The 27,805-nt window shown below is 42.8% G+C and overlaps 2 protein-coding genes across 4 annotated transcripts; both read left to right on the plus strand.

Moving 5' to 3' along the window:
• The first annotated feature begins 263 nt into the window (after positions 1 to 263).
• On the plus strand, positions 264 to 6,912 carry shbg (sex hormone-binding globulin). The gene is made up of 8 exons (XM_034105883.2): positions 264 to 671; positions 3,736 to 3,833; positions 4,208 to 4,397; positions 4,550 to 4,717; positions 5,345 to 5,501; positions 5,676 to 5,812; positions 5,957 to 6,158; positions 6,366 to 6,912. The coding sequence occupies exons 1-8, from the start codon at positions 570 to 572 to the stop codon at positions 6,497 to 6,499; spliced, it is 1,188 nt and encodes a 395-aa protein (XP_033961774.1). The 5' UTR covers positions 264 to 569; the 3' UTR covers positions 6,500 to 6,912.
• Positions 6,913 to 7,739: 827 nt separating this feature from the next.
• Positions 7,740 to 27,692, plus strand: neurl4 (neuralized E3 ubiquitin protein ligase 4). 3 transcript variants are annotated; one of them, XM_034105936.2, is made up of 29 exons: positions 7,740 to 7,932; positions 12,453 to 12,981; positions 13,079 to 13,144; positions 13,286 to 13,737; positions 15,025 to 15,136; positions 15,224 to 15,312; positions 15,406 to 15,478; positions 16,513 to 16,786; positions 17,182 to 17,363; positions 17,455 to 17,540; positions 17,633 to 17,813; positions 17,912 to 18,122; positions 18,337 to 18,413; positions 18,558 to 18,663; positions 18,841 to 19,010; positions 19,111 to 19,239; positions 19,502 to 19,647; positions 19,821 to 20,039; positions 20,662 to 20,760; positions 20,863 to 21,015; positions 21,103 to 21,270; positions 21,384 to 21,542; positions 21,670 to 21,849; positions 22,058 to 22,151; positions 23,328 to 23,435; positions 23,525 to 23,669; positions 23,915 to 24,027; positions 25,525 to 25,684; positions 25,767 to 27,692. In XM_034105936.2, exons 1-29 carry the CDS (start codon positions 7,768 to 7,770, stop codon positions 25,969 to 25,971), a joined length of 4,851 nt encoding a protein of 1,616 aa, XP_033961827.1. In that variant the 5' UTR covers positions 7,740 to 7,767; the 3' UTR covers positions 25,972 to 27,692. The 3 variants fall into 3 exon arrangements, with proteins under 3 accessions (XP_033961827.1, XP_033961828.1, XP_033961829.1); XM_034105937.1 differs by having other exon boundaries at positions 19,505 to 19,647; XM_034105938.2 differs by having other exon boundaries at positions 18,585 to 18,663.
• Positions 27,693 to 27,805: the final 113 nt, after the last annotated feature.

A 27,805-nucleotide genomic window follows, 5' to 3' on the forward strand; every position in this document is an offset into this window, starting at 1 on the left:
CTGTGTATGTGTGTGGGGTTTTTCACTTTACCTGGAAATTACAGCCTTCCTGGAAAGAGAATGTGTCACTTGAATCGTGCAAAGAAAAAAACTGTAGCAGAGTTAATCTTTCATCACTCTCTCTCTCCTCTTTGAAAACATAGAAGTGATTCCTGTGTATTGAGTAAACATCAGTCTGGCTTAGGTCACTCACCTGACTCACTCTACATGAGCCACCACAAAAGCCGCGCCGATAGATATACAGCCCATTATAAATTAACATTGAAAAATCGTTTGCTAAATGTTGGATTATTTCTTAAATAACTCTTTGTTTTACTGCTGCCCCAGCTTTTGTCTAACCTACATAATTGCAAAAGTCATACCCCCGCACCCTGTGTGGATCAATACTGGGCATTCACCAATAAATATGTGCTCTCTGGACTCTGGACAGTGTGCCTGCTCAACCCCCGCTTCTAAAACCTCCTGCACTCTGTTCCTCAGCCCATCACTGCACCTCAGGTATAACCAGACCACCTAAGGGCTTAACTGTCTGGACACTGTGAGACCTGGGTGTGTGAAGATAGTGAAGGATGGCCGTGTTTTGGAAACCAATGGCAGCTGGACTGCTGCTCACTGTGAGCCTCACTCTGCTGGGATGGGGAGTTGAGGTGCAGGGGGGTACACAAGCAAAGGTATGTTACACTGGTATGTGTGATTGTTGTTTTAAAATTGTCTAAGGATAGTCTAAATCTTGTGTATTCATTGGCTATATCAAAAAATCAACTTTATTGTCAATCTTCCAGTTTGTGTGATCAATTCTTTCATTTGATTCAACATGAAATCCTCATATGAATATGGATAAACAACATGATACCGTATATGCATTTTGTAGCTTTAATAAAATCATATCTTAATTGTTCCGAATATGTGAAATATATATTTTGTATTGATTAGAGGTCACACATTCTGTAATTCTTAGATGGCACAATGGCAAGTACAAAAGACAATTAAAAAAATTCAAAACGTCTTTTTATTCATGCTTTGTTTTATAGGTTGTTGAAAGATTGAGAATACAAAACGTGTTTTATAAAAGTCAAAGATTAAAATCAACTCATATGCAATTCAGATTTCAGTTGAAGAGCTGTTTCCTGACCTCATAATACTTTATTTACACTTTGGACTTTGCTCAGATCGTAGGAGGACAAATAAGGGTGCTATCCAAAACATCCGCTGTTTTGGCCCAATTGAAGGATTTTCTATCTGGTTTGATAATAACCATTGACCAGTATAGTGTTATCAACAGCTCCCGGAAACGTAAGTTCTAATATTACACTAGATAGTAAACTAGAATGCTTTTCAGCCATAAACCTTGAACAATTAAATTCAATGATTCTCTCTTCTAAACCATCAACGTGCATGTTAGACCCGATTCCAACTAAGCTGTTGAAGGAAGTTTTTCCATTAATTAGCACTTAAATATTATGAATATGTCTTTATTATCAGGCTATGTTCCACAATCATTCAAAGTAGCAGTGATAAAACCGCTTCTTAAAAAACACAACCTCGATCCAGAGGTTTTAGCCAACTATAGACCTATTTCTAATCCTCTGTTCCTCTCAAAAATTCTTGAGAAAGCGGTCGCAAAACAGTTGTGTGATTACTTAAAAAACAATGATTTATTTGAAGATTTTCAGTCTGGCTTTAGAACACATCATAGCACAGAGACAGCTCTGCTTAAAGTCACAAATGACATTCTAATAGCCTCAGACAAGGGACTTGTCTCTATTCTTGTTTTGCTCGATCTCAGTGCTGCATTTGATACTATCGATCATGATATCTTATTGCAAAGACTAGAGCACTTAGTTGGCATACAGGGAACTGCTTTAGGCTGGTTTAGGTCCTATCTATCTGAACGCTCTCAGTTTGTACGTGTCAACGATGAATCTTCCACGCAAACCAAAGTTAGCCATGGAGTGCCACAGGGCTCAGTGCTCGGACCTATTTTGTTCACATTATATATGCTTCCGTTAGGCAATATTATAAGGAATCATTCTGTACATTTTCATTGTTATGCGGATGATACTCAACTATATTTATCAATCAAGCCTGATGAAATTAATCATCTAAATAAAATTCAAGACTGCCTCAAGGACTTAAAAACGTGGATGACCTTAAACTTTTTGATGTTAAACACGACCAAAACTGAAGTTATTGTACTTGGCCCGAAGAATCTACGAAACAAATTATCTAAAGATATACTAACTATGGATGGCATTAATTTGGCCTCCAGTGAGACTGTAAGGAATCTTGGTGTTATATTTGATCAGAATTTATCCTTTAACGCCCACATAAAATCAATTTCAAGGACCGCCTACTTCCATCGACGTAACATTGCAAAAATCAGGCATATCTTGCCTCAAAACGATGCAGAGAAACTAGTCCATGCATTTGTTACTTCAAGGCTGGATTATTGTAACTCTTTATTATCAGGGTGTACCAAGAAGTCAGTCAAGTCGCTTCAGCTGATTCAAAATGCTGCAGCTCGTGTACTAACCAGAGTTAGGAAAAGGGACCACATTACTCCTGTTCTGGCTGCCTTACACTGGCTCCCTATAGAACACAGGATATAATTTAGAATTATTTTTCTCGCCTACAAAGCCCTTAATGGGCAGGCGCCATCTTACCTTAAAGAACTCATTATACCCTACTGTCCTACTAGGGCATTGCGTTCCAAGAATGTAGGGTTGTTGGTTGTTCCTAGAGTCTCTAAAAGTACAATGGGAGCCAGAGCCTTTTCCTATCAAGCTCCACTTTTGTGGAATCAGCTTCCAGTTTGTGTTCGGGCGGCAGACACCCTATCCGTTTTTAAGAGTGCGCTTAAGACCTTCCTTTTTGATAAAGCTTATAGTTAGGGCTGATTAGATTCAGCCCCTAGTTTTGCTGATATAGGTTTAGTTTGTCGGGGGACATCTTACTTCTTCCTTCTCTCTGTCTGTACCTGTGTACTCTCATGTTCCGATTAACCCAGCTTCCCCACATTTCTTTCTTTTTGGTGTCTATATACGCCGGGATCCGGAGTCATGGATGATCCTGCGGTCCTGTGTCCTGGATGTAGCCCTGGATCTTGAGTCGTGGCTGTGGTCCTGGATCATAGGTCCTGGATGGATATCCTCGTGGATTCATCTTCCTATTATACACACATGCATTTCCATTGGACTACCTATGTTGCAAATGTATTATCTTTTCAATTTACACACGGCATCTATTGCACGTCTGTCCATCCTGGGAGAGGGATCCCTCCTCTGTTGCTCTCCCTGAGGTTTCTCCCATGTTTCTCTTTAAACTGTGGGTTTTCTCCGGAAGTTTTTCCTTGTACGATGTGAGGGTCTAAGGACAGAGGCTGTCATATTGTCATAATGATATTCTGTACAAACTGTAAAGTCCACTGAGACAAATGTAACATTTGTGATATTGGGCTATATAAATAAACATTGATTGATTGATTGATTTTTTTATTAATATACTGTAATTAAGTAACTGCAATATGGTCCTCCTTCACATTGATTTTGGACTACATTACTGCTTGCACTTCCCTTGCTAAACCACTCATTAGCTAATTAAAAACGAAATCCCTCAGTTTAATACGGTTTAAACCATTTGGGCGCCAAGATAAGGACGATAATGAACATGAATTGTGCAAGAAAAAGAACTGAACCGTGTTAAATGAATACCTTGTTGACAATGTGCCTTTTCTAGAAAGTAGTATCAGGCGAGGCTACCGTCTACCTCGGCCAGGACAGAGACATCTGGAGGCCAATAATCCACACCGTGTCAAACCTCAGTGACATCAGCAGGTACGTCAGCAGGAGCTGGTCTGGAAGGCCTCACATCAACTTCTTGCTGACAATATATGGTGTAGGAGGCAAAAGGCTCTTTCATATTAACATTAATGCCGGACCTGTAAGCTGGATACAATTTTGCTGACGAAAGCCCAGATAGGAATTCTAGTCCTGTTGGAAAAGTGTTGATCCATGCCTCCTTAATTCTGATAACATAAACCTATAAAACCCTTCATTGTAAAACCTTTGAGCAACTGTAGGCTCCTACTGTAACTATTAGTGATCTTTACCTTGTCTGGGTAAAATGTAAGGCAAAGTATTGTTGGTCATCTTTTTTTTAATCACCTGCAACTCCTTGAATTTAAGACTACTCTGTTCTGTTTCTGCAGTATAAAGTCAACATTCCAGTTACGGACCTTTGACCCGGAAGGTGCCATTTTCTACGGAGATACCAAAAACGGGGACGACTGGTTTGTTTTGGGTTTGAAAGACGGCCTCCCTCTGATGCAGTTCAGCATCGGGGGTAACCATGTCAGTGCGGAAGGTGGCCCCCAGCTCAACGACGGAAAATGGCACAAAGTGAGTTTTGTTTTAATTTGTAGCAAGTGATAAGGGTCTAAATAACACAGATCTCATTTCCTCAAAATGGACATCTTAATAATAATCATACAGTATTTTGGACATGAAAAACTGTTTGTCTGAATGCTTCTTGTGCTCCTGGTGCCTCCCAGCTGGAGGTGAGCAACCAAAAGAATTTCGTGATTCTCGATGTGGACGGCTCCAAAGGGCTGGTGGTGGGCATGGGGGGGCCGTCCAAACAGACAGAGGAGGTCCAAACAGGGGAACTCCGACTAGCCCTCGGCGGGATCTTAATCGACAAGGAAAAGATGATGATTCAGGTATAGTGTTAATTTACCCTGGAATACTTTGTAGTGGTTGACATTTTGTCTGTCCTGTTATTTTGTAATGATATGGCCTAATTGTCATCAAGATGTGTCAACTACATTCTTTTACTTCATACAATACTTTCACTAAATTAACATGAACCTGTCAAGTTAATAACGTTTTCTCAGGAAGTCTAAACGGTACTATTCATAAAGTCTTAATAGTTTTGCAATTAAGCTCAGTTAGAGGACCTTGATTTAAAATGACTTGCTCCACTTTTTTTTTGTCATCACAAAAGGATTTGAAGAGTCTTTAAAGGGGAATTAGTTTTTCATCTTGAAGTACTAACACCTGAAAATTGACTTCAATGTTGGTGTTGCACCACACTGCAACATGACTTAGTGTCAGCATGTGGTCAGTTATCCTTGGTAATAAAACAGACGTAGCACCATTACGTCGGTCTATAAATCACAGCGTGTTGTTGTTGTTGTTTTACTAGTAAGTTGTAACAATACTGTAAGGGGGTTTTCTGGTGGTCTAAGCGCCCTGTAACAGGACTGTGACAATGCATACTGAGCCACTCACATGTTTGTCTTGCATTTCTCTCCCCTAAATGCAATGTTTTTTGTTATTTGCCGTAGTTTGATCCTAAGATGGACGGCTGTGTGCGTGAAGGCAGCTGGCTGAACCTCAGAGCCCCCTGGGAGGTGGAGGTGGAGGAGCTCTGGCCCTGCTATCAAGACATCATTCCTGGCAGCTTCTTCCCTGGCACTGGATTTGCTGTTTTCAACACCTCAGGTGGAAATATTTGGCTCAATTATACAAGCTATAGACAACATTTACCCAGATTATAACAAGCTTTCAAACAGGCCAGCATAATGCATTCTTACAAAGCATTGTATTTTAGGTAGCAATATACTTTTCACCTGATTTCAAATTGTATTCATGTTGTGACTTTTTTCTGGTGTGCAGTTTTCCCTGTTGAGGACGGGAAGGGGGTCAACATTGAATTTCGGGGAAATTTCACTTTGATGCATGGGACCATTTTGAGCATCAGGGCTCCTGGGCAAGAGATGATGCTGACTTTAATGGCCGATAATAACACACAGGTATGAACAAACATCTGAGATGAACTGAACTTGAGAACACTTCCATCTCTTCACATTTGAAGATATATACATATTTGAGACCACTTTGAATGTATTCACAGAGCTATATTACCTTAACTTTGTTTCTCTTTTTTGAATATGCAGGAGGTCACCCTCACGTTCGGTTCAGAAAAAATCAGTATGAAATCTGATGATTTAAAGAAGCTGGTGATAATCTTTGAAGAAGAGATGCTGCAAGTACTTGAAGTCCGAGCCAAATTTCAGGGTTTACAAATCAAATCAGTGAGAAACTCAGGTTTTTTGACCACCTGGAGAAACGGTCGTATCGCCTTTGGAGGTCTCTTAGGTAAAGTTAAACAGCGATGATATTTTCAGTCTTGAATAATATCTGAACAGCTTGTCTTTATATCTAAGAGAAATCTGATTTGCAGACAGTGTTTATATAAAAAAAAAAACACAATAGAAACGTTTATAACCATAAATTACATTGAAAGCACATAAAAAGAACAAGTTTGCAATACAAGGTCAACAGTTTTTCTTTTCCACTTTTCAGGTGAGGGTGAAGACAATGTGGGCTCCCAGTTCTTGACAGGCTGCCTGGAGATGATCCAGGTTATGGGCAGGGATTTGGATTTGGATTTGACTGTCAAACATCCATCAATCGTCTCTCACAGCTGCCCTGCATAACAAATGAAAGTACACATGTTCAATATGTGGACTCAGATGCATTTGGTTCGAATTAAAACAAAAAGATACAATGTTTTTAAAACTAAAAATGGTCTGGTTACGGTTTTTCCATAGGCACATTTGACATTTGTATTAATAAACTCCTAAAGGGTGGAGAGTTTTCAATAAACTATTAATCTGTTGTTGAAAATATATCTCTCCCACTAGCTATTACACGACATATTTTAAGCAAATTGAAGGAAATTGAAACACTGATTTAACACTAATTATTAGTATTGAGTAATGTATGAGGGAGGCGGAGATTTAGGACATGGATTTTGCTCCCTCTAGTGGACTGTTAAAGATAATGTTAGAGTCAAACCATCCAGAGTGAATTATGCTACTCTTACAATGAAACACCAAAAGGAAAACTATATTGTTTGTCATCCAATAATTGATTTTAGCATATGAACAAATGTCCAGTTGAAAATGAATGCTCTATTGAGTAATTGTATGTAGCCTACCGCAGACTTTTTTAAATTTTTGTATTTAACAATTTGCAAACATCATGGCGTAAAGATATTTATGTTAGACAAATAGGATCGTGTGCATATACAAATTCAACACACAGGCAAACAAATAATAATCAAGAGCTAGGTTTGTTTTGGTAAATCATATTCTTATTTTATGCGAGAAATATTTCCATTGTATTATTTCTTATGACTTTAATAGCTTTCATGCTAAGCCTGCTTAGATCAGTGTTTAACATTTCCGAGAATTAAATGTTATTAACCACAAAGTAATCATTGTTGTAGTCCATGTATTACATAAATAATAATAACAACAATAATACAAAGCTTTATTTATAAAGCACATTCTCAAGAATAAAACACTATCAACCAGAAAAGCATCTTTGTTGTAGTCCACGTATTAGAGACATAATAATAATAAACATAATTGAAAAAAAGCTTTATTTATATAGCACAGTCTCAAGTAAACAAAACATTATAAACTAATTAATCATCTTTGTTGTAGTCCACGTAGGCTATTAGAGAAATACAAAATAAATAATAACAATTATACGTTTTATTTATATAGCACATTTCATACATCAGCTCAAAGTGGTTTAATACATTTGGCACACAATACAGAAATGGGTGCGGTGCGGTCCAGTCGGGTCCAGTCCTATGGATTGCAGTCAGATTGCAGTCCGTTATCTACCCGCTGCCACACACCGTTAGCAACTGCCGCAAACCGCTACTGTCGTGAATACTGGCCGCCCACTGAAGATGGCGGCGGAGCTGCATCCGCGGAGCGGAAAGCTAATCGGCCTGTCCAACTCGAACCGAACCGCCCGGCGCAACCAGCCAGTCCAGGAGTTCAACCATGGGCTGGTGCTTAGTAAGGAGCCGCTGAAGGACCGGGATGTCTTCACCGTCCGCATTGACAAGAAGGTAAACAACAACAGGCCCGCCGCTGCTGCGCCTCCTCAGCGGGGAGGAGAGCAGCGGGAATGCGGGAGCAGCGCCTGCGGGACGGGCCGGGGGTCTGCCTCTGTCCGCAGTGACAACCAGGGGGTTTACACTGCTTGACAGCGACCAAGGTTGCTGCAATTATTCAGTGTCATATTACATACACTGTCAGTGATTTAGCTGGGACACATGGACTTAAAAACACTGTATGCACATTTTAAACGGATGACTTGGCTAACGATACCTTGCTTGTGTTGCCTTGGTACCGACAGTTAGCCAATGCTAATGAGCCGCTAGCCGGAGCAAGCGGTGCGAGCTCAGGCTAGCTGGGGTTAGCTTCTCTGGAAGGTGCTATTGGAGCACTGCTGTGTGTTGACATGGACTTCATGCTGTTTATTGCACGACGGGAGCTTGACTAAGCTTGTTAACGTAGCTCTGCTTGGTTCTGTCGGTGACAGTCGTAGGTGCTTGTCAGCCTCTCTTCCTTTCTGGCTCGGTGGCTAATAATACTGCAGTGCTCATACCAGGTTGAGCTAGTGACTCAAATGCTATGTGTGAACCTAAATAGACAACAATGCGGACAATTAGCCGCTGATATGAGTTACCAGTGTCATTATATGATATTCAGTGACGTGTTACTATTACACACATCTTGGTCCAGATATAAAGCATATTCAGACCATGATTCAGACCCTACCAACCTGCTCCTGCAGCCCCGCTGGTGTATAATGCATGAGGAGTGAGAACACTTATTGGTATGCATCCTAAAATAAGCCACTTTCTCTTTTATTGCAAGGACATTTGCTCTCATTTAACCTATTTGTAACTCTGACAATTTCAAGACATTTTACATAAAAAATCAACAAATTAAGAACAATTTGATTTATTTCTATGTTATCTTTATGTCCATATTGTTGTTTATTCATCCAGACCCAGATATGTTAGTGTCCTTGTTTCCTAAGAAGTTCCTCACATATTCTTGGAAAGGTCTCCCTTTTGTTACACGGAAGATATGTCAGATTTGCCATTAGAAATATACTGTTTACATCCATTTTATTGTAAGGTTTAGTAGTAATGCATCAGTTTTTATTGATTGCATTCTTGCTGGCAGCCAGTAAAAGCTTATCATAGTGCCGATGGCTCTCTATAGCTTAATTGATTATTTTAGAAAGATACATTATCATGCTGAAACTCAACATAAAGTATAACAATATTATCCCCAAAATGTCGTTTATCTTTTCCCATGACTACTGTTCAGTATGAATACTTGCATATTTAATTTGAGTTGTGTGATAGAGAAATGTAATTCTTCCTTACGTACGTTTTTAATCTTTCAACGACTCAGACCTCTCCTTATCAACAACTCAGACCTCTCCATATCATATCAAGGCCTTTCCACGGTGTTTACATTCTGGCTCTTATCAGCGTAGTTTGGTATAATGGCCTCAGCAGTCTTCAACCCTTCTGAGTTTGTCAACAACATGTCCGCTCCAGAGTTAGTGCCAACTGGGCCACACACGCCCTCAGAATGACACAGTTGGGTTGTTTGGAAAAATCTGCTATGATAAGACACAGCAGCATGTGAGACAGTGAGGCTGAACATGTGTTTTAATAGCACCCACTGTATGTGAACGTCAATGATTATCCATCCCTTCTGGTGCTCTCAGCCTCATGAGGGCTCTCATAAACAGCCTCATGCTCTGATATGACATGCATCGTCTGTCTGAAAATCAATACTCTTCCATCACGGAGCGCCCAGATGGGCATGACTGGCCATCCTGTCTACTGATGTCACATGGATTTGAAGCTATTCATTGGAATGTTTTACCCAGAGTAGGACGCTGTCAGTGCTTCAGAGTTTGTGAAGCTTTGATCTAAATAAATCCAGAGGAATATCACATACTGTGCGTGTTAGACTTTTGGTGTTGGTTTTAAAATCAAAATGCCCTAAACTTTAGCTTGTATCAGTATGCTATTGGTCAGCCTATAACAGCTGATTTAATCAATAATTATATTACTACTATTTCTACTTCAAACTACACTCTATAGTGCCAGCTCTTCAGTTACTGTCTACATCTTATGATAGTAAACTGAACATATTGGAGTTTAGGACAAATGTTTGTTTACAAAATAAACAGCTAGATTTATTGTTGATGATAATAATTGTCACTTGCAGTGCCATAGCAAACATTACCCTTAGAATGCGACCTGTATCATATTATTCTGTTATCCGTAGAGCAGAGCGATTAGTTGATTGGAGGAAAAATAATGGCCAACATCAAATAATCAATAATTGTTTTATTTGTCTTAAATGCTTGTGTTGTTTTCAGACTATGACATATATAGAATGTCCTGCATGTCTCTGTTTTACATTAAATGAAGGCAAAACGGGACATGTAAAGACCAATCATCGAAAGCCCTTGTTATTAGTTTTGTTTAGCAATATCATACCCACTATTGAAATGGCTTTATACAGTATATCATGGACTTAGAATGTTACTTATAATGTTGTCTCGATTTGTTTACAAGGTCTGTTAGAAGAGAAGCATTTCCTGTTAGTCCTTGCAGTGTCTCGCAGGCTCTGCTATTGACGCAATTCATTTTTCATTCTTTTTGGAAGCTGCCCAGTAGCCCTACTCTGCATGTATCCTGTAGTTATAGGTCTTTAGAACAGAAAGGGAGAGAGAAGGCTGGGAGGCAGGCGCCCACAGGCTTCGGTTACGTAAGAGATCAGCAAAGGAAGTAGATGTCTGTCTCCTCCACACACTGGCCCGGTCAGACTGAGTTACTACTATATCTGTTAACCCAGATACCCAAGCTTTCGTAGCACACTGCCTTACATCGCATCCGCCACAGAGCGCAGGAGGACACAATGGGAGCACACGAAGGAGAGGAGGCTGTGTAAAAGACAATATATTGAATATGACACCGTCACGGAGTAAATCTTTGTTTGTTATCTCCTCGGTGCGGAGGTGAGCTGCAGAAAAAGAATCCCAGGAGCTGATCGGGGATTTCAATGTTATGCTCAAGGTCACTTTATCAGGGTGGATATTTGCCAACTTGCGCTTGATTCCCCTGGACACCGGGGGGGGGGGGAGGAAAGGAAAACGTAGAGGGAAGTGAGATTGATAACAACAATTCCGGGGACTTCATTCTTTTTTCTTGAGGAACAAACCGCATGGCTTTTTGTGGGATGCTGTTCTCCGGGGGGGCAGCAGGTGGAGTGCAGCGAGCCAGGAGATCACTCCTCAGTGTGATGACGCGGGGTTCGTGCCCCTGTGTCGGCGAGCATCTGCCAGGCTGAAATATCTCGAAGCAACACTCCGAATCTCCGCCAGCTGCACTGACTCGGCACTATTGCTCACACGGCACTCCTGTCATCCACAATGAAAAATAGAATTCACCCCCGGAGATCAATAAAGCACGGCGGTATTGTGAGCTGATGTGGAGTCCTCTGTTTCGGGGAAGATATGGATGTCTTCTGCAGCCTGTTATGCGATATGATTCCAAAGTCATGCAGACACCAAGGTAGCTTCGAGGTGAAACGGCTCTTCTTTTCATATCTTGAATCTTTGGGAGGACAATCGTGAAGGGGAAGCGTTCTTGCTTGATTATGACTTGCTTTGTGCGCACAGGTTTAATCATCACAGCTGGACTGTAAATAGTTAATACGTCGTGTTTGTTGAACCTCTGACTGTTGTTTCGGTCGCTGTACAGTTGAAAGGAGCAGACATTGTAAAATAAGTGTGTCGTTGGTAAATCAAGTAGCTGAGGAATTATAATTCACTCCACCTTTTGTTGAGTGACACAATCATCAAGATTGTCAAGGCGTTATAAAAAAAATATACATGTGAAAAAGGAAAAACGAGATGATCCTCTCACTGTATGGAAGCTTTGATGCACAAGAAGGATGCCTTTTGGGTTTCAAGTTTCAAGTCAACTAAAGTATACAAGACTAAACAGGAAGTGTGTCATACTCTCCTTTTTGCTCTTTAATCTCGTCTCCTGCAACTGCTCTATATATAGTACGGCTTTGTACATCAATGTGTATTGCAAATCTAATTTTAGAAGTGCTGGTGTACTTGGAGATGAGAAATGAATTGGTTTGACCCGAGGTGAATTCTTCTTCCTCACAGTGTTAAGCTATTATTCTTAGACGCACAGTCATTGCTTCTACATTCTGCGATCACTTGAGTTAACGTGTTCGATTGTGTCACCGTGTGTTCACACTGTCCTGGTGCATTTTCAAAGCAATGCTCCCTGAGCTACGTTCTTCACTGACAGAGGGACTAAAAATAACAAGATGGATCATACAACAAGGCACGCTTTGTTTTTCCTCAGATATCTACCTGCACTCTTTAGACGGCTCTTTTAACATCACGGCTTCACAGAGTATTTTTGTGATCGGTGTAACGGCTGCTGAAAACGGTCTTGCGCTATTGGAGGACTTGACCGTGACTAGTCCTTATTGTGATGTATAAACATTTAATGTTCCTCCTCAGGTGAACTCGTGGAGCGGTTCCATTGAGATTGGTGTGACGGCGCTTGACCCTGGTGCTCTGGACTTCCCCAGCAGCGCCACAGGCCTGAAGGGCGGCTCCTGGATCGTGTCGGGCTGCTCGGTGCTGCGGGACGGCCGATCGGTCCTAGAGGAGTACGGCAAGGACCTCGACCAGCTCTCAGAGGGCGACCGCGTGGGCATCCAGCGCAGCGCCCGCGGGGAGCTCCACCTCTGGGTGAACGGGCAGGACTGCGGAGCGGCCGCCAGCGGCTTGCCGCCCAAGCTGTGGGCGGTGGTGGACCTGTACGGGAAATGCACTCAAGTGACGGTGGTGAGCTGTGAGCCACCGCCACCCTCTACAGAGAAAGAGACAATAGAGCGGGACGAGGAGGTGGATGAGGTGGATGAGGATGAGGAGGAGGATGAGGAGGAGGAGGAAGAGGTGGTGGTGTGTGGGGGACGGGAGGATGCGGGCATCACGGCACTGATGAATGTGGCAGCAATGAATGGAATGATGAATGGAGATGAAGGTAAGGGGCTTTTTTGTGTCTATCAATATGGTTCTTTTTTCCCCAACCCGTTATCTGGGATGCATTGCTTCACCCCTTTCTCTCTTCTCGCTCTCAGTGCCTGAGCTCAGCTGCAGTCACAACAGACCAGACAAGTTCCCCAACAACCTGGAGCCTGACACAGGTACGGGAACATTTAGATCCGTTGATGCAAAATGTGAATCTGGCTTATTGCCAAGTAGCTTTACCTAAACATAGTAAGATGTATTTGCTTCTCTGGAGTTGTTTCTCTGACCAGTATTCACATCCTCCTCTCTCTCCACAGTTCTAACGGAGCACCAGCTCTTTGACGTGTTCAACAACGCAATAGTGTCTTTTTATCGCTCTGAGGATGAGGGTGGAGGGGAAGATGGTGGAGGAGGACCAGGAGGCGGCAGCGGTGCAGGAGGGAATTCAGGATCTGAATCCTCTTCCAGAAACGACAGGGGGAGCAGCAGTGGAGGGGGGGCAGTTAACAGCGACAGTGGGACACCAGGAGGAGGTGGTGGAGACAGTGGAAATACTAACAACACTCCGTCTGGTAACGGAGGGGTGGGGCTGGCGGCCGTGGCGGGTGTGATGACCACCAACGACGCGCTGCTCTTCCACGAGAAATGCGGCACACTGATCAAACTGAGCAACAACAACAAGACGGCGGAGCGGAGGAGACCGCTCGACGAGTTCAACAACGGCGTGGTGATGACCAACCGGCCGCTCCGACACAACGAGATGTTTGAGGTGATACAGTCACACCTATTATACACATACGGTAGCACAGCTGGAGAAGCACTACGGTTTATTCACCCTAATGTCTTTGGAGATAGTTGTCACTGTAGTAGAGCCAGCTGATACTGAAATAATAAATATGACCGTATATCTGACAAAAGGCGTTGCTATTGATAGTTTTATATTTAGCATGAAACGAGAGTAGAGCTGCACAAAATGATGAATTGTTGATGAAGGTAAATTGCCAAATTTCTAATGAAAAAATGGTAGAAATTCCTTGCTATGATTTTATTGATAAAGGTGTTTTTGAAATGTGCTGTCAAATACAGTACACAGTGTATTCTCCCTCTTTAGTCACACACATGTCATGTGCTTTATTCCTGATGGTCTGGTGCTATTCATTACCTGTGCTTTAACCAGAATAGACAACAACATTCAGTATTATAAAGGTTCAAATTAGAGATGTCCCGATCCGATCACGTGATCGGGGATCGGAGCCGATCACGTGATCGGGGATCGGAGCCGATCACGTGATTTTCAAAAAATCGGGGATCGGGATTTATTATTTTTTTTATAATTTTTTTTTTTATTATTTAATGTTACAAAACAAAAATGACCATGTTCACGTCTTAAAGTCATCCTGAGGACTTAGTTTTGGTTTAAAATTACACAACATCATGTATGTGTTGCTTTCTTTGGGCTTGTTTTCAGACCTGGTTGCTTATTTCTCTGAAATCTGGCAACAGAGTGGGCGCAGTGTCTAATAGTAGCAGTAAGCTAACGAGAGGCTACGTTCAGCTGGTGACTCGGGAGTCGGGACAGAGAAAATGTCAGGAGTTTGGAAGTATTATAAAATATAAAGCGAAGGCAGTGTAACAGCCAGATGCAATGTTTGCAAGGTGGAGGTTCCGCGTGGTGGAAAGAACAGAGCTACGTTCAACACGACCAATCTAATACGCTACCTGAGAAACAAACACCAACAACAACACGGCGAGTACACAGCGGCCACTCAGGTAACGGCACTGAAACAACCGACACTTTCACAGACTTTTAAAAGGAAAGAGAAACTGCCCCAGAACAGTGAAAAGGCCAAACAAATAACTAGATAGCTGAATTCATCGCATTGGAGGACCAGCCGTTATCTGTTACCTTTTTTTTTTCTTAATGCATTGCATAAAGATCGGATCGGGAAAAATCGGTATCGGCAAATTGTCAAAATCAAATGATCGGAATCGGATCGGGAGCAAAAAAAGGTGATCGGGACATCCCTAGTTCAAATCTATTTCTTTTCTATTTCAGATCCGCATTGATAAGCTGGTGGACAAGTGGTCAGGCTCAATAGAGATTGGTGTGACCACACACAACCCCAACAACCTCGACTATCCTGCAACTATGACCAATCTGCGATCAGGTAAAACATACACACAGAAACGGCTCTAATCAAAAGAGTAGTTGTTCATTGTGGAATTACTGACATTATCCTGGCTGCTTACGTTAGGTACAATCATGATGAGTGGCTGCGGGATCCTGACCAATGGGAAAGGCACCCGCAGGGAGTACTGTGAATTCAGCCTCGATGAGCTCCAGGTTTGTGATGACGCAGACACACACTCTTTCTGCCACCCGCTGTGTGAGTGTGTCTGTTAATAATCTGCATCCACTCCTCTCATCCACGTTCAGGAGGGAGATCACATCGGGCTGATGCGCAAAGCCAGCGGAGCGCTCCATTTCTACATCAATGGCATCGACCAAGGTGAGGCTCACGGAGATGCTTCATCAGGGTGTATGAGGCCCCTGCTGGGGGCTTGGAAGCGGGTGGTCACAGTAATGTGGCAAAGCCAACCGTGAAAGACAGATGTTCAGATTTGTATTATCCCATGATGCTTTACGTAATTATCTGTTATTGACTTATTGCAAAATGGTTAGGATTAATGGCCGGATACCCACAAGCAATGGCTGTTAAAAGCATCTGTAGCTATATTAAGATCTGACTAAAGATACACTACCTTTGTAATTATAATCAATATTACGGCGGGGAAATACAAGTTATTATAAATATTATATTGATATCATGAGATGACTAGATATTCTAATATGTAGCCTTTTCCTGCTTTTAAAGGCTGGTCCAGCCGGATAGCTTTTCTATTATTGGCCCACTTAGTCAATCAATCCAAATCTCATGTATGATACATAATATCGAGGTATTTTGTCCAAATGATTGTGATATTTAAGTGTCTTTGTGTATGTACACCAGGGTTCTTACGGTCATTAAAAACATGGAAAAGTCATGGAAATTCAAAATGCTAATTCCAGGCCCTGGAAAAGTTTTGGAAAACAATATTTTTCCCAAAGTTTTGGAAAAGTCATGGAAATGTAACTAAAGTTGCATCAAATATAATCTATATTTTATCTAATCGCCGAAATAGTAATACTATAATGATAATAAATACTGTATCGTAATGAAACGTAAAATGGCATTTAACTGTCGAGGTATTTTGCTGGTGAGAGATTTGAGTTGCTTTAGCGCGTAGAAGCTAGTAAGCTACTATTTGATTTGTTTTAGATAGGCACAACATGTTTCAGACCTTATCTTCCTGTTCCATTTGAAAATAAACCATTTTCAGTGCTACCGCTGAGAGTAATTTTTTTGGTAAAGGTCATGGAAAATCATTTGTGGAAAAGTGTATGAACCCTGGTACACGCATAATAAACCCAGATACTGTTGGCTGTGGAGCATGTGTTTAAAGTTCCTCTGTTTCCCTGCTAACCCCTCACTATCTGTCCCAGGTGTCGCTGCAGCCCAGACCCCCGCCGTTGTCTACGGTGTGGTCGACCTCTACGGCATGGCTGTCAAAGTCACCATAGTCCACAACCACAACCACAGCGACCGCCTCCGACGCAACAACGCCATCATGAGGGCTCTATCGCCCGACGTGGGCCGACGTGGGCCAGCCCTCTCCATCACCCCGGACTCTGAGGGGGCAGACCGCCTGCTCTTCCACCACAACTGTGGCCAGAAGGCCGCCATTATCAGTGAGGGCAGGACGGCGCTGCGGCCACAGTGAGTCCAGCTCCCATGATGCCTCCGAGTTATTTAGAGGCGTTATTATTCTTTACATGGATGCTATTGCTTTAAAATCTGTATGGACAACTGACAGCCTCAAGGCAAGACACTATATTGTTTATTCATACACTGGTCAGTTTTGCTTTCAGAAATGTCTTTTAAACATCTGACTTACACATTTAGGTATTTATTTTATTACACTTGTGTTTTGTATGCACCTTTTTAATATTCACCAAAAAGCAACATAGATAACGAATGATAGACAGTACATTTGAAACAAAACATGTTACTCTTCTTAATGTAGGTTATCTTTAGCAATGGAGTGTGTAGAACTCCTCGACTTCAAACATAAACTGTTACGCATGAATACCTTTACAACCCTGCTTCCACAGTGCGACTGACGACTTTAATCACGGCGTGGTGCTGAGCAGCCGGCCGCTGCGCTCCAACGAGGTGTTCCAGGTCCGCATAGACAAGATGGTGGACAAGTGGGCGGGTTCCATCGAAATCGGTGTCACGACGCACAACCCTGCGTACCTGCAGCTGCCCTCCACCATGACCAACCTTCGCTCAGGTAACATACAGATATAACAGTGGTATTTCTACTACATTTCTTTGCAAGTCTTGATCCTACAACAAAAACAACTTTTTTGTGTGATTTTTAGGGACGTGGATGATGACGGGTAATGGTGTAATGCACAACGGGACAACAATCCTGGACGAGTACGGACACAACCTGGACCGCCTCAAGGTGAGTGATGTTTGTTTTTACATCTATCACCCTGATTCCTTCCTCCATTATCCTGCAATTCTTTAAATGTAACCCTTTCTTCCGTCTTGCAGGCAGGTGACACAGTAGGGGTCGTGCGGAAAGAAGACGGCAGCCTCCACTTCTTCGTAAACGGCGTTGCTCAGGGCCCCGCAGCCTGGAATGTCCCTCCCAGTGTGTACGCTGTAGTGGACCTCTATGGCCAGGCTGCTCAGGCCACCATCATGGACGACATGGCCATCATGGACGACATGGGTGAGAGGGGGGGAGACACACAGGGCTCCATTTTAAGAAAATAACTGATATTCAACTTTGAAGGGTGTAAACCTATCTCTGTTTCCCCCTTTTCTCAGGGGACCTCTTGCCTCTCACAGAGGACAGCTCCGAGTGTCCCACGGCGATGTCCCCTGGGAGCCCCTGCTCGGTGGGAGGAGCCATCACAACCAACGACCTGCGATTCCACCATCTGCACGGCACGAATGCTGTCATCACCAACGGCGGGCGCACCGCCCTGCGTCAGAACTGCCGCAGCGAATTCAACGACGCTATTGTCATTTCCAACAGGTGAGGAAACATATGACGAATCATTTCCAGTTAATCATATCCACCTATAGATCGTAAAATGCTACTGAGAAGTGTTGTACGGCTTGGCTGGGACATCTCTGTCTTCTGTGGCATTGCTCATAAAGCAGGATTATGAACTAATAGCAAATTGGCATTCAAAGAATATTTTGTGATGTAGCTTCCTCTGGATTCTAAACTTGTTTTCTCCTTGCAGGTGCCTTCGAGATGGAGAGCTGTTTGAAATCATTATTCAGAAGATGGTGGACCGCTGGTCGGGTTCAATCGAAGCAGGTGATGTTTTTCTATTGTGTTCATACTGCGACTATATGTGACTACGTTGCATAGCAAAAATGACCATGTATAAATGCTACTGTATGTTACCTAACCACATGTAAGACTTAACGTGAAAATGTATTTCATGTGTAATCACCACAGATTTTCTCCTCCCTCCTCTGTGTCCAGGAGTGACAGCCATCAGGCCCGATGAGCTCGAGTTTCCCAACACTATGACCGATATTGACTATGACACTTGGATGCTCAGGTAGACCACTTTATATACCTCTAATGAATATTAACATAACGCAAATGTGTTCTTATCTAGTATGAGAAAGAATGGAAAGCCAATTAGATGTGAAATATTTAAATGAGGCTTTTCAGGTCAGACATTTGCAAGATAAAACCATATGAAAATAACAGTAATAATCTCCTTTTTTCACAGTGGAACTGCCGTCATGCAGGATGGCAACACAATGCGCAACAACTACGGTTGTGACCTGGACTCCCTGACCACAGGCTCACGGATTGGCATGATGCGCTCAGCCAGTGGTGACCTCCATTACTACATCAACGGTGTGGATCAGGGTGTCGCCTGCACCGGTTTGCCACCAGGTAGACATCAGCCAGAGATACAGCCGTCTTGAGTTTAGAGTATAGGTTTTATTATGAGCCAATACTTCATCCATTTCTCTTCTCTCCGTCTCTCTCTCAGAGGTGTATGCTGTGATCGACCTGTATGGTCAGTGTGTTCAGGTTTCCATCACCAGCTCCTCAGGCCCGCTGGACAACAGCCTCTGCACCAGCAACATCACAGAGAAGAGCTTCCCCATCCACTCTCCAGGTACACCTCAGGGTCCCTACATAGGTCCCCTTAGTTTGCAAAAAATATATAGGCTGATCTTTTGTCCACCAGAATCTTTTGTTTAATCAACACTCTATTTAGTTGAATGATTTAAAGTCTTCATGTATGGAATTTTAAGACCATTTTGGTATTAATGTGTTTTATGTATTGGTTAGTTAGGATAGCAAATAAAAAAATGAATTGTCTTCTGAGCTTCATCTCCATGTTTCTGTTTCTTTTCTGTCTTTCTGTGTGGTTTCAGTAGCAGGTGTTGCCCATCGACTCCACAATAAACATGGTAAGAATGTGGTGTTGCTCGGCGACGGCTGCCAAGGCGTCAGAGTCGGAGGTTACGCTCACGGCATCGTGTTCAGTGCCAAGGAGCTCAAAGCAGACGAGCTGTTTGAGGTAAACAAACAATTGCTTGATTATTCAGTTTCTAATAAATCTGCTACGTACCTTGCCTTTTTTTGTTAAAAATATTGTGTCTGCATCAGTAGAAATAAACATTTCTTCAATGACATGGTTTATGTTTTCCTCTCCTCACTGCTACTTGTTTTCCTCTCTCCCTGTCTCTGCAGGTGAGGATTGATGAGGTGGATGAGCAGTGGTGCGGTTCGCTGCATATCGGTCTGACCACTCTGGCACCTCCGGAGCTGCCGTCCTGCCCGCTGTCAGGTCTCTCCCCCTCCCTCCCGCAGCTCCGCACCAAGGTCACCTGGCTGCTCTGCGGCTCTGAGGTCCGTCGCAACGGCGTGCTGCAGCGGCAGAACTACGGCTGCTCACTGGACCGGCTGACGGTGAGCTGCAGCTCCCGGCTCTGTCAGTGCAGTGAGATAGAGGTCACATCAAAGACGTTTAAAGCCTCCAGGAGCTTTTCTTCTTTTAAGGATCCGTTATAGGAGCCCTTGCTGCTGCTTAAGAATAAAGACGTTGTGAGAGCTCTGAGATTATCAGTCTGAAAGAGAGGGGACTTCATCGGAATCATTTCAACATCTTAAATCTCTTTTTTTCTGTGATTCTTTAACCACCTCACCATCTTACTCTCTCATCCTTTTTATTTCTATTTTGTTTTCATGTAAAAATATTGCCAAAGCACTTAAAAGCATTATAGTGTTCTTTTTAATACGGCTATACAAATAAGAAGCACTAGCATTCACACTGCCACCCGAGAGATGTTTATTCGCAACCCAAAAATCCTTATTCCATGTTAACATTAAAGTGAAATGTTGTTTTATTCAAAATGTAAATTAAAGAGGGAAATGTTTTTATTATGAATCATTATTTTTAACGATCATGCTTCCCCTCGTATAATCAAACAAAAAGACAAAAGACACAGGAAGAACACTTCAAAATAAATGTAGATATTTAAATATTTATTTTTCTAACAACAATTCTTCACGTTGTTTGATTGTTTCTCAGGTGGGGAACCGCGTGGGTGTGAAGAGGTGTAGTGACGACACCATGCACATCTTCATAGATGGAGAGGACATGGGACCTGCAGCCACTGCAGTAGCCAAGGTACACACACACACACACACACACACACACACACACACCCCTACAATACACAGCTTCTCAGCCCCACGCAGCCACTGAGCCCTTCTCTCTGTCCCGCTGCAGAATGTATACGGCGTGTTAGACCTGTATGGGCGGATAACGGCGGTGTCCATTGTGAGCTCTTCGTTGATGGAGGACATAGAGAGCGTGAAGGCGCCGTCGCTCTCCTCAGAGAGCTGCAGCGAGGCAGAGGAGGAGAGCACCCCCGTCAGAGAGGTAGGAGCACCTGTCTGTGAACAAAAAGCATTAGTCACTGCATCATTGGACTTTCCCAGAGACACTCACTCTTTATGCTACCTCCAGGTTGAGACCGAGCCGTGTGCACTGGTGCCCACCGCCGTGGCCTTCCTGGAAAACCACGGCAAAAACATCCAGCTGTCCAACCAGAACCTGACAGCAGCCAGAGTGTCCAGCTACAACCAGGGCCTGCTGGTGGCCGCCCAGCCGCTGGCCCGCCAGCAGCTGTTCCAGGTAACATCACTGTTATTGATACACATGTTGATGCGTTTAAAAGACCAGGGAATAATTTCACCAGCAACAACACAAAGAATTAAGACATTCAACGTCCTCTCTCTCGTCACCAGTTTCAAATCGACCGCCTGAACCCGTCGTGGACATCGTCGCTCTCGTTAGGGGTCATAGGTCACTCCCCCGACCGGCTCAACTTCCCCTCCACAGCCTGCTGTCTGAAGCGCTCCGCCTGGCTGCTGCAGAGGGACTCCGTCTTCCACAACTCCCTAAAGGTACACACCCACACTGACATACACAACCTGTCTGTCATGTCTCAGTCATTTTAAAAACAGCTGTTAATAAACATATTAAGTCATAGTTTTCGTAAATTAAATGAACGCTGCTTTTCTCCCCCCTCAGATATGTGAGAACTATGGTCCTAATCTGGACACCTGTCCAGAGGGGACGGTGTTGGGTCTGCTGGTGGACACCAACAGCTGTCTCCACCTCTACGTCAACGGCATGGACCAGGGTGTGGCGGCGCAGGACATTCCTTCGCCCTGCTACACCTTCATCGACCTGTATGGCCAGTGTGAACAGGTAACACTACAGATGCAAAGACATTCTAATATTTAAGAACCTCAAACCAAAAAACGGTTGAGCTTCTTGCTCGATGCCTGAAACAATTTATAAATCGGCTTGATTAAAACTTGTCAATTACATTTGAATTCCTCCCGATGGATTTATCGATTCGGCAATACTTAATTAAGAACTCAATTCTATTACATTAATGCTGTCATCATGATAGGTTACCATAGTAACAAACAACATGCCAGCTGTGGGTGGAGAGAGTGGAGAAACCCGTTGTCAAGGCGACATGGAGAAGGCGGACATGGTTGACGGTAAGAAGCCACTTGCTTGTTTATCTTTTTTTAGGTTCTGTCCAGTCTTTGAAATATTGATATTAAAAATGTTTTTTTTTACGTTTTCTTTTTTTCACTTACATTTTTATTGACATTTTTATAAACATACAAAACCACATATAGTTCAGTATACAATTGAATTAAAGACCCATTGAAAAAAGAACAAATAAAACCAAGCAAACAGTGACATGGAAGCTTTCTATCCTATTTGTAATGCAACATCATGGTCTGCTTCCAACTCTCAATTTGTGGTGTCGTTCATTTTTCTTTTATATTCAACCTTTAATTACATTTGTTACATATCAAAAAGACTATAATTTAAATGTCTAATTGAGTTGTGTTCTTACTTTTTTCCCACATTTTTTAACCTAGAGAAATGTAGATGATTTAAGCCGCTTAATTTCAGTTGCCTGTCAGATCCGCATGCTTCGGTGTTGTGTTCGTTTGACATAATAAATTGGCTTCTATCAAGTTTTAAGCAACATTTTAAAGTACAATTTGTATATCTTGTTCGTTTTGAAACTATGAATTTGACCCGAATAAAGTATTTAAGTCATTGGAAATCTGGATCTTACATGATCGGACCTTTTTGAGGATTATCCGGAGAAACCTCTTTAAAGTTATTAAAGGTGGGGTAGGTAATTTTGGAGAAACCAGCTCGAGTGCGCTAGAATTTGAAAATACACAGCCGGAAAAAATCTGCCACTTCCTCACAGAGCCCCTCCTCCAACACACACGAACGCGCACATGACCAATGAGGGCACGAGATAAGCTTGTGCACAGATGGAAGGCTGACAGGCAGGGAGGCCATCCAGTTATTTTAGCCGGGCCGGCTCAGATGATTGGTCGTGCTTTTTACATCGCTACGGCTTCCACAGATGAAATATTTTATGTATTTATTGTCAAAGCATTTAATATATTCATTGCTATCTGGATGTTAAGAGCATTCCATGGAATATAACAAAAAGTGTATCTCGAGTCGGTTTCTCAAACTTACCTACCCCACCTTTTAAGTGAAGGTATTCCCACCTGACTGCTATGACGGCAATACATGTGTGGACAACAACTCCCATGATACTTCACACCAAGCTGTAGTTTCTGTTGTTGTTTTAAATGAGACCCCTAGTGGCAGAAATTGGTCTGTTTTGTTTGTAGGAATCAAAGAGAGTGTGTGCTGGACGCCCCCTCCAGAGGTCAACCCCAACAAGACGTGCGAGTACCAGGCGCTGTGCGCACGCTTCAAGGACCTGCTCACTTTACCAGGTCAGTTTCACCCCAAAGCCTTTCAGTCATCATCTCTGTTTCAGATAGTAACTCATGTCACAAATACAACGTTTGTCTCCTTAACAAAGATGGCTATTTTAATGAAGACGCAAAGTACAACCTGTGCTACTGTGAGTCCTGCCACAAGCTCCGGGGCGATGAGGCTTATTACAAGAGAGGAGAGCCCCCCCGGGACTACGCCCTGCCCTTTGGGTGGTGCCGCTTCGCCCTCAGGTGAGAGGACCGGGTCTCAGTCACATACATGACAGGGGAAAGTTTATTAAAGGACCCTTTTGAAGTCACCATTATTGGATGTAGTGACCAGGGAATTATCACAAATGCAGGGAGAGAAAAACATTGGGAGTTTTGTGTCTATATCTAAAGCTGAAGACATAAACACATTCTCCGTCTGTATTTAATAGTGAGTTTTGAACATCTGCACATGTGAGTCTATAAGTGCATGTACCCTCTTTGTGCAGGATCAAGACCCACTGTGAGGTTTCTAATGCACTGAAGAAGTGGCACATCGCGTACCACGGCACCAGTGTAGGAGCCCTGCGGCGCACACTGGACCACAGCCAGCTGCTGCCTGGTAGGACTATACTGGTTACCTTTTTACAAAACACTCTGTGACTTAGTTTTTCTGACTGAACTGGGTACATTTTCACAGTTAACTAGAACAGTGGTTCCCAACCTGGGGGGCGCGCCCCCAATGGATCGCAGGGGGGGGGCGCCAGGCCTCAGATGATTTGAGGCCAAATATCATATTTAGAATTTTTTTTTTTTATTATTATTTAATATATATTTTTTACATAGAATTTAAACGAAATACATTGTCACTATAAGCCTTGTCTCTACATTACAATAAAATATAAAAAATAATTGATTAATTAATTTGAATACAAGTTAGTATTAAAGGCATAAAAACACAGACATTTATAATTCTTTCTTTAATAGAAATGTTTCTTCTGCCCGTAAAGTGTCCAAACCGGGCTTATCTGGATAAGCGCATTTTTAAAACATAGTCATTGTCCATGCCGGTTTCAGTTGGATTATTTGTCACAGTTACTCCGATCAGATCGGTCTCCTACATTTTGTAGCTTATGTACAACTTTTGAATCCACATAAACACATCGGCAAAATCCGGCTTACTTTGAGCATGTTTTAACAGTTTGATCCCTTTGTGAATTGTTTCCACTTCCGAGCCGTCCTTTAATTTCTTCATTCAGCGGGAATCCAAATGAATGAATCCTGAGTCCAATAACCATCAAAGTCACTCCAATAGTGCTCCTGAATTACGCTTCCATCCTCCTTTAACAACATACTTCACATTCATCTAGTTTGTGACAGTAGCTGTTGCATTATTGAGACTTTTAAACTTTAACAATCGCTGTTGCTCCCCCCTTGTGTGTGTGTGGGCGGGGGGGGGGGCGCAACTTCCAACAGGAGTCATTTGGGGGGGCTCTAGGGGAAAAAGGTTGGGAACCACTGAACTAGAGGAATGCTTCAAAGAGGACATATTATGCACATTTTTAGCTTAGTATTTGTATTTGGTGCCTCGTCTACTGTGACATGTCTCCATGCTTTAATGTTCAAAAAGGTCTTTATTTTTCTCATACTGCCTGTTCTGCAGAACCTCTTTTCACCCTCTGTCTGAAACCAGAGCCCAGTCTGCTCTGATTGGTTAGCTGGCCGGCTCCGTTTTGATTGGTCAACAGCTTAGAGATGTCCCACCCCTTAGCCTATCACGTACAATGTGCTGGAGCTATATCGTGACGTCACTATGTTACGGAACTAAACAAAGGAGTCCAATTAAGGTGTTTAAGGTGTTTAATGTGTTTAAGGTGTTTAATGTGTTTAAGGCAGGTGGGGGAGAAACTCCCCAAATCAAACTTTGAGATTTTAGCCTTTGCAGACCATTTACATGCACAAACACCTATTTAACACCCTACAGGACATATAAAAACAAAAAAAGCATGATGGGGCCCCTTTGAATGGACCGCAGATTATTTGAATATATTAATGCATCTCATATCTCATATAAGGAACAGATGAGAACTGTAACGTCTGTGAACTCTTGTCATTGCAGGGACGTCGTCGATCTTCTCGGTTGCCCCGGTGAAGGCGGAGGGGCCTAATGGCTACACTGAGCCGGAGGAGAACTGCGCCCCCGGCAGGGAGGTCCCCAGGGTGCGGCTCTCCCCCACCATGCGCTACTCCGGCATGGAGATGTTTGCCCCCAAAGTGCAGTAAGTCAAGGTTTACAGTGGAGAGCTAACCAGGAACAAGCTGGTGGAACACTCACTGATACTTCTCTTTGTCCTCATGCAGATTTCGGGACCCCCGCTCTGACCGTGCCCACCAGGCTCAGGTGGGCTTCCAGGTGTGTGTGCGTCCGGGCTCCTACAAGATGGGGCCGCAGACACTGGGTAACAGCGAGGCCCTGGACCCCCGCTTCAGCAACTCAGAGATCGAGTGGATCACCAAGGAGCAGGGCGGCACGCTCCTCTACGGACTGCTCATCCGGGTGGAGTGAACAACGGAGAGACAAGGGAGGCATACGGGTGGGAGGGGGGGGGCCGCACGGCGCTCCCCACTCTTTTAATAAACTGACAACCAAATCCAAGCCCTGCCTTGAGCGAGAGACTCCTCTGGAATCCAGCTGTTCCACCTGTGGATTGTTGACAATTCAGCATTAAGATTCGTTTTGTTTATTTTTTTTTGGTTGTTTGCTCTTGGACTCTTTTAATGGCCGGGGGCTACGGTGGTCTCAAAGAAGAACAGACACTGCCTGCACTTTATGTTTCGGACACTCGATTTTTAAACGTTTCATCGACTCGACACAACACGTTTGTTCTTTCACTACCGTTTTTTTTTTTCCAACACTTTTTTTTTCTAATTCTTCCCGACATGTTTTCTTCCACACAAACATCTTTTTTTTCATTTGGCACTTACTTTAACGCCTCTGTTCTGGTCAGTGTTTTTTTATTTACTTTGGGAGGAGCGGTCCCCTGCCAAGCTGCACGTTCACGGACTGTCACCTAAAAAGACTGAAAAGTGTTTTCACCGAAATATAAACAAACAGAAAGACAATTGAATCTGAGAATGATCCCAAGAGTGTCTTGTGATTGTTTCATTTAGTGGGGGGGCGGGAGATTTTAAAACTAGAGGAAGAAAAAAAAAAGTTTACAAGTGTATGTTGGTCTTTTCTTCGTGTCTAAGCAGTTCTTCATCTGTCCCGGTTCTGTTGGGTGGCCGAGCATCACGCCGGACTCATCCGGTCACAGGCTTTAAGCTGTGGTGCAAAACTGGAAGGATTGACGGAAAAACTGAATTTGGGAAGTTGTGTGTTGAGATAATGGATGGCGATGATGTTCCAGCCTTGCAGCTTATGTGTTACAACTGGGACGATCCATCATGAGATATTTAAATATGAATATTTAATTCTAGGCTGTTTTATACAGAAAAAGGGGAAAAAGTTCAACATTATTGGGAAAAGCTCTCGCAGAGATATCAATCTACTCAAACTCTTAGCAAGTTAGAACATATCCCGTGATGTGGTACTTTTTTTAATTAAAAGGTAGATAAATGGACTAAAGGCTTAAGATGTTTTCCACATCACTCCCACTGCCTCGCTTCCCCCTCGTGGTTTACTCTACATACACCTCCTCCCTGATCGATCCATTAGTCATGTCTGACTCTGTTTACCTGGCAGGACCTCCAGAAGTGTTTACATGTGAATGTCATTCATTAGGGCTCTGCGGTTCTTCTTTTTTGTCGACTAACATCATTGATTTGTCAAATGTTTATACAAGGGTTTATTTAATCCATCACATCCATCTAACGATTGATTGTATGTGAGCAGCTTTTCAAAGCACTCTTTTATTCACAGTCCTGTTGCCAATTTGATAAACAAGCTTACTGAACAGGCCCCCCGACAGTTTTCACAGTTTTCCACGAGTCAAACTCAAAAAATCTAAATGAAAGGAGCTCAGTCGTCTTCTAAGAGCAGCTGTGATCTGACTGATGGAGTTCAACGGGGGTTTGGCCGAAGGAAAAGACTTCCAATCAAAAGAAAAATGTGAAAGATATTATTATATGGGTTATTTACAGCCCAGTGCTGCTTTGTACAATTTAATTTGTATTGTTTTCTTTATTTGTTTTTCTGTATGTTGCGTTGTACAGGCTGTTACATAACAAATCATATCTTCCTGATTTATAAAAAATGAAATAAACTGACAGACGGTATGCACAGAAGTATGGGTCAAGATGTTTCTTGCTTGTAAAACAAAAAAGATGAAGAAAAGACAAGCTTTTGGTTCCTTTTTGTATTTATTTAATTAGATTTAGAGTAGGGAAAGTATGGTTAC

The sequence above is a fragment of the Pseudochaenichthys georgianus genome, chromosome 18 (assembly GCF_902827115.2).
Source record: "Pseudochaenichthys georgianus chromosome 18, fPseGeo1.2, whole genome shotgun sequence".
Lineage (NCBI taxonomy): Eukaryota > Metazoa > Chordata > Actinopteri > Perciformes > Channichthyidae > Pseudochaenichthys > Pseudochaenichthys georgianus.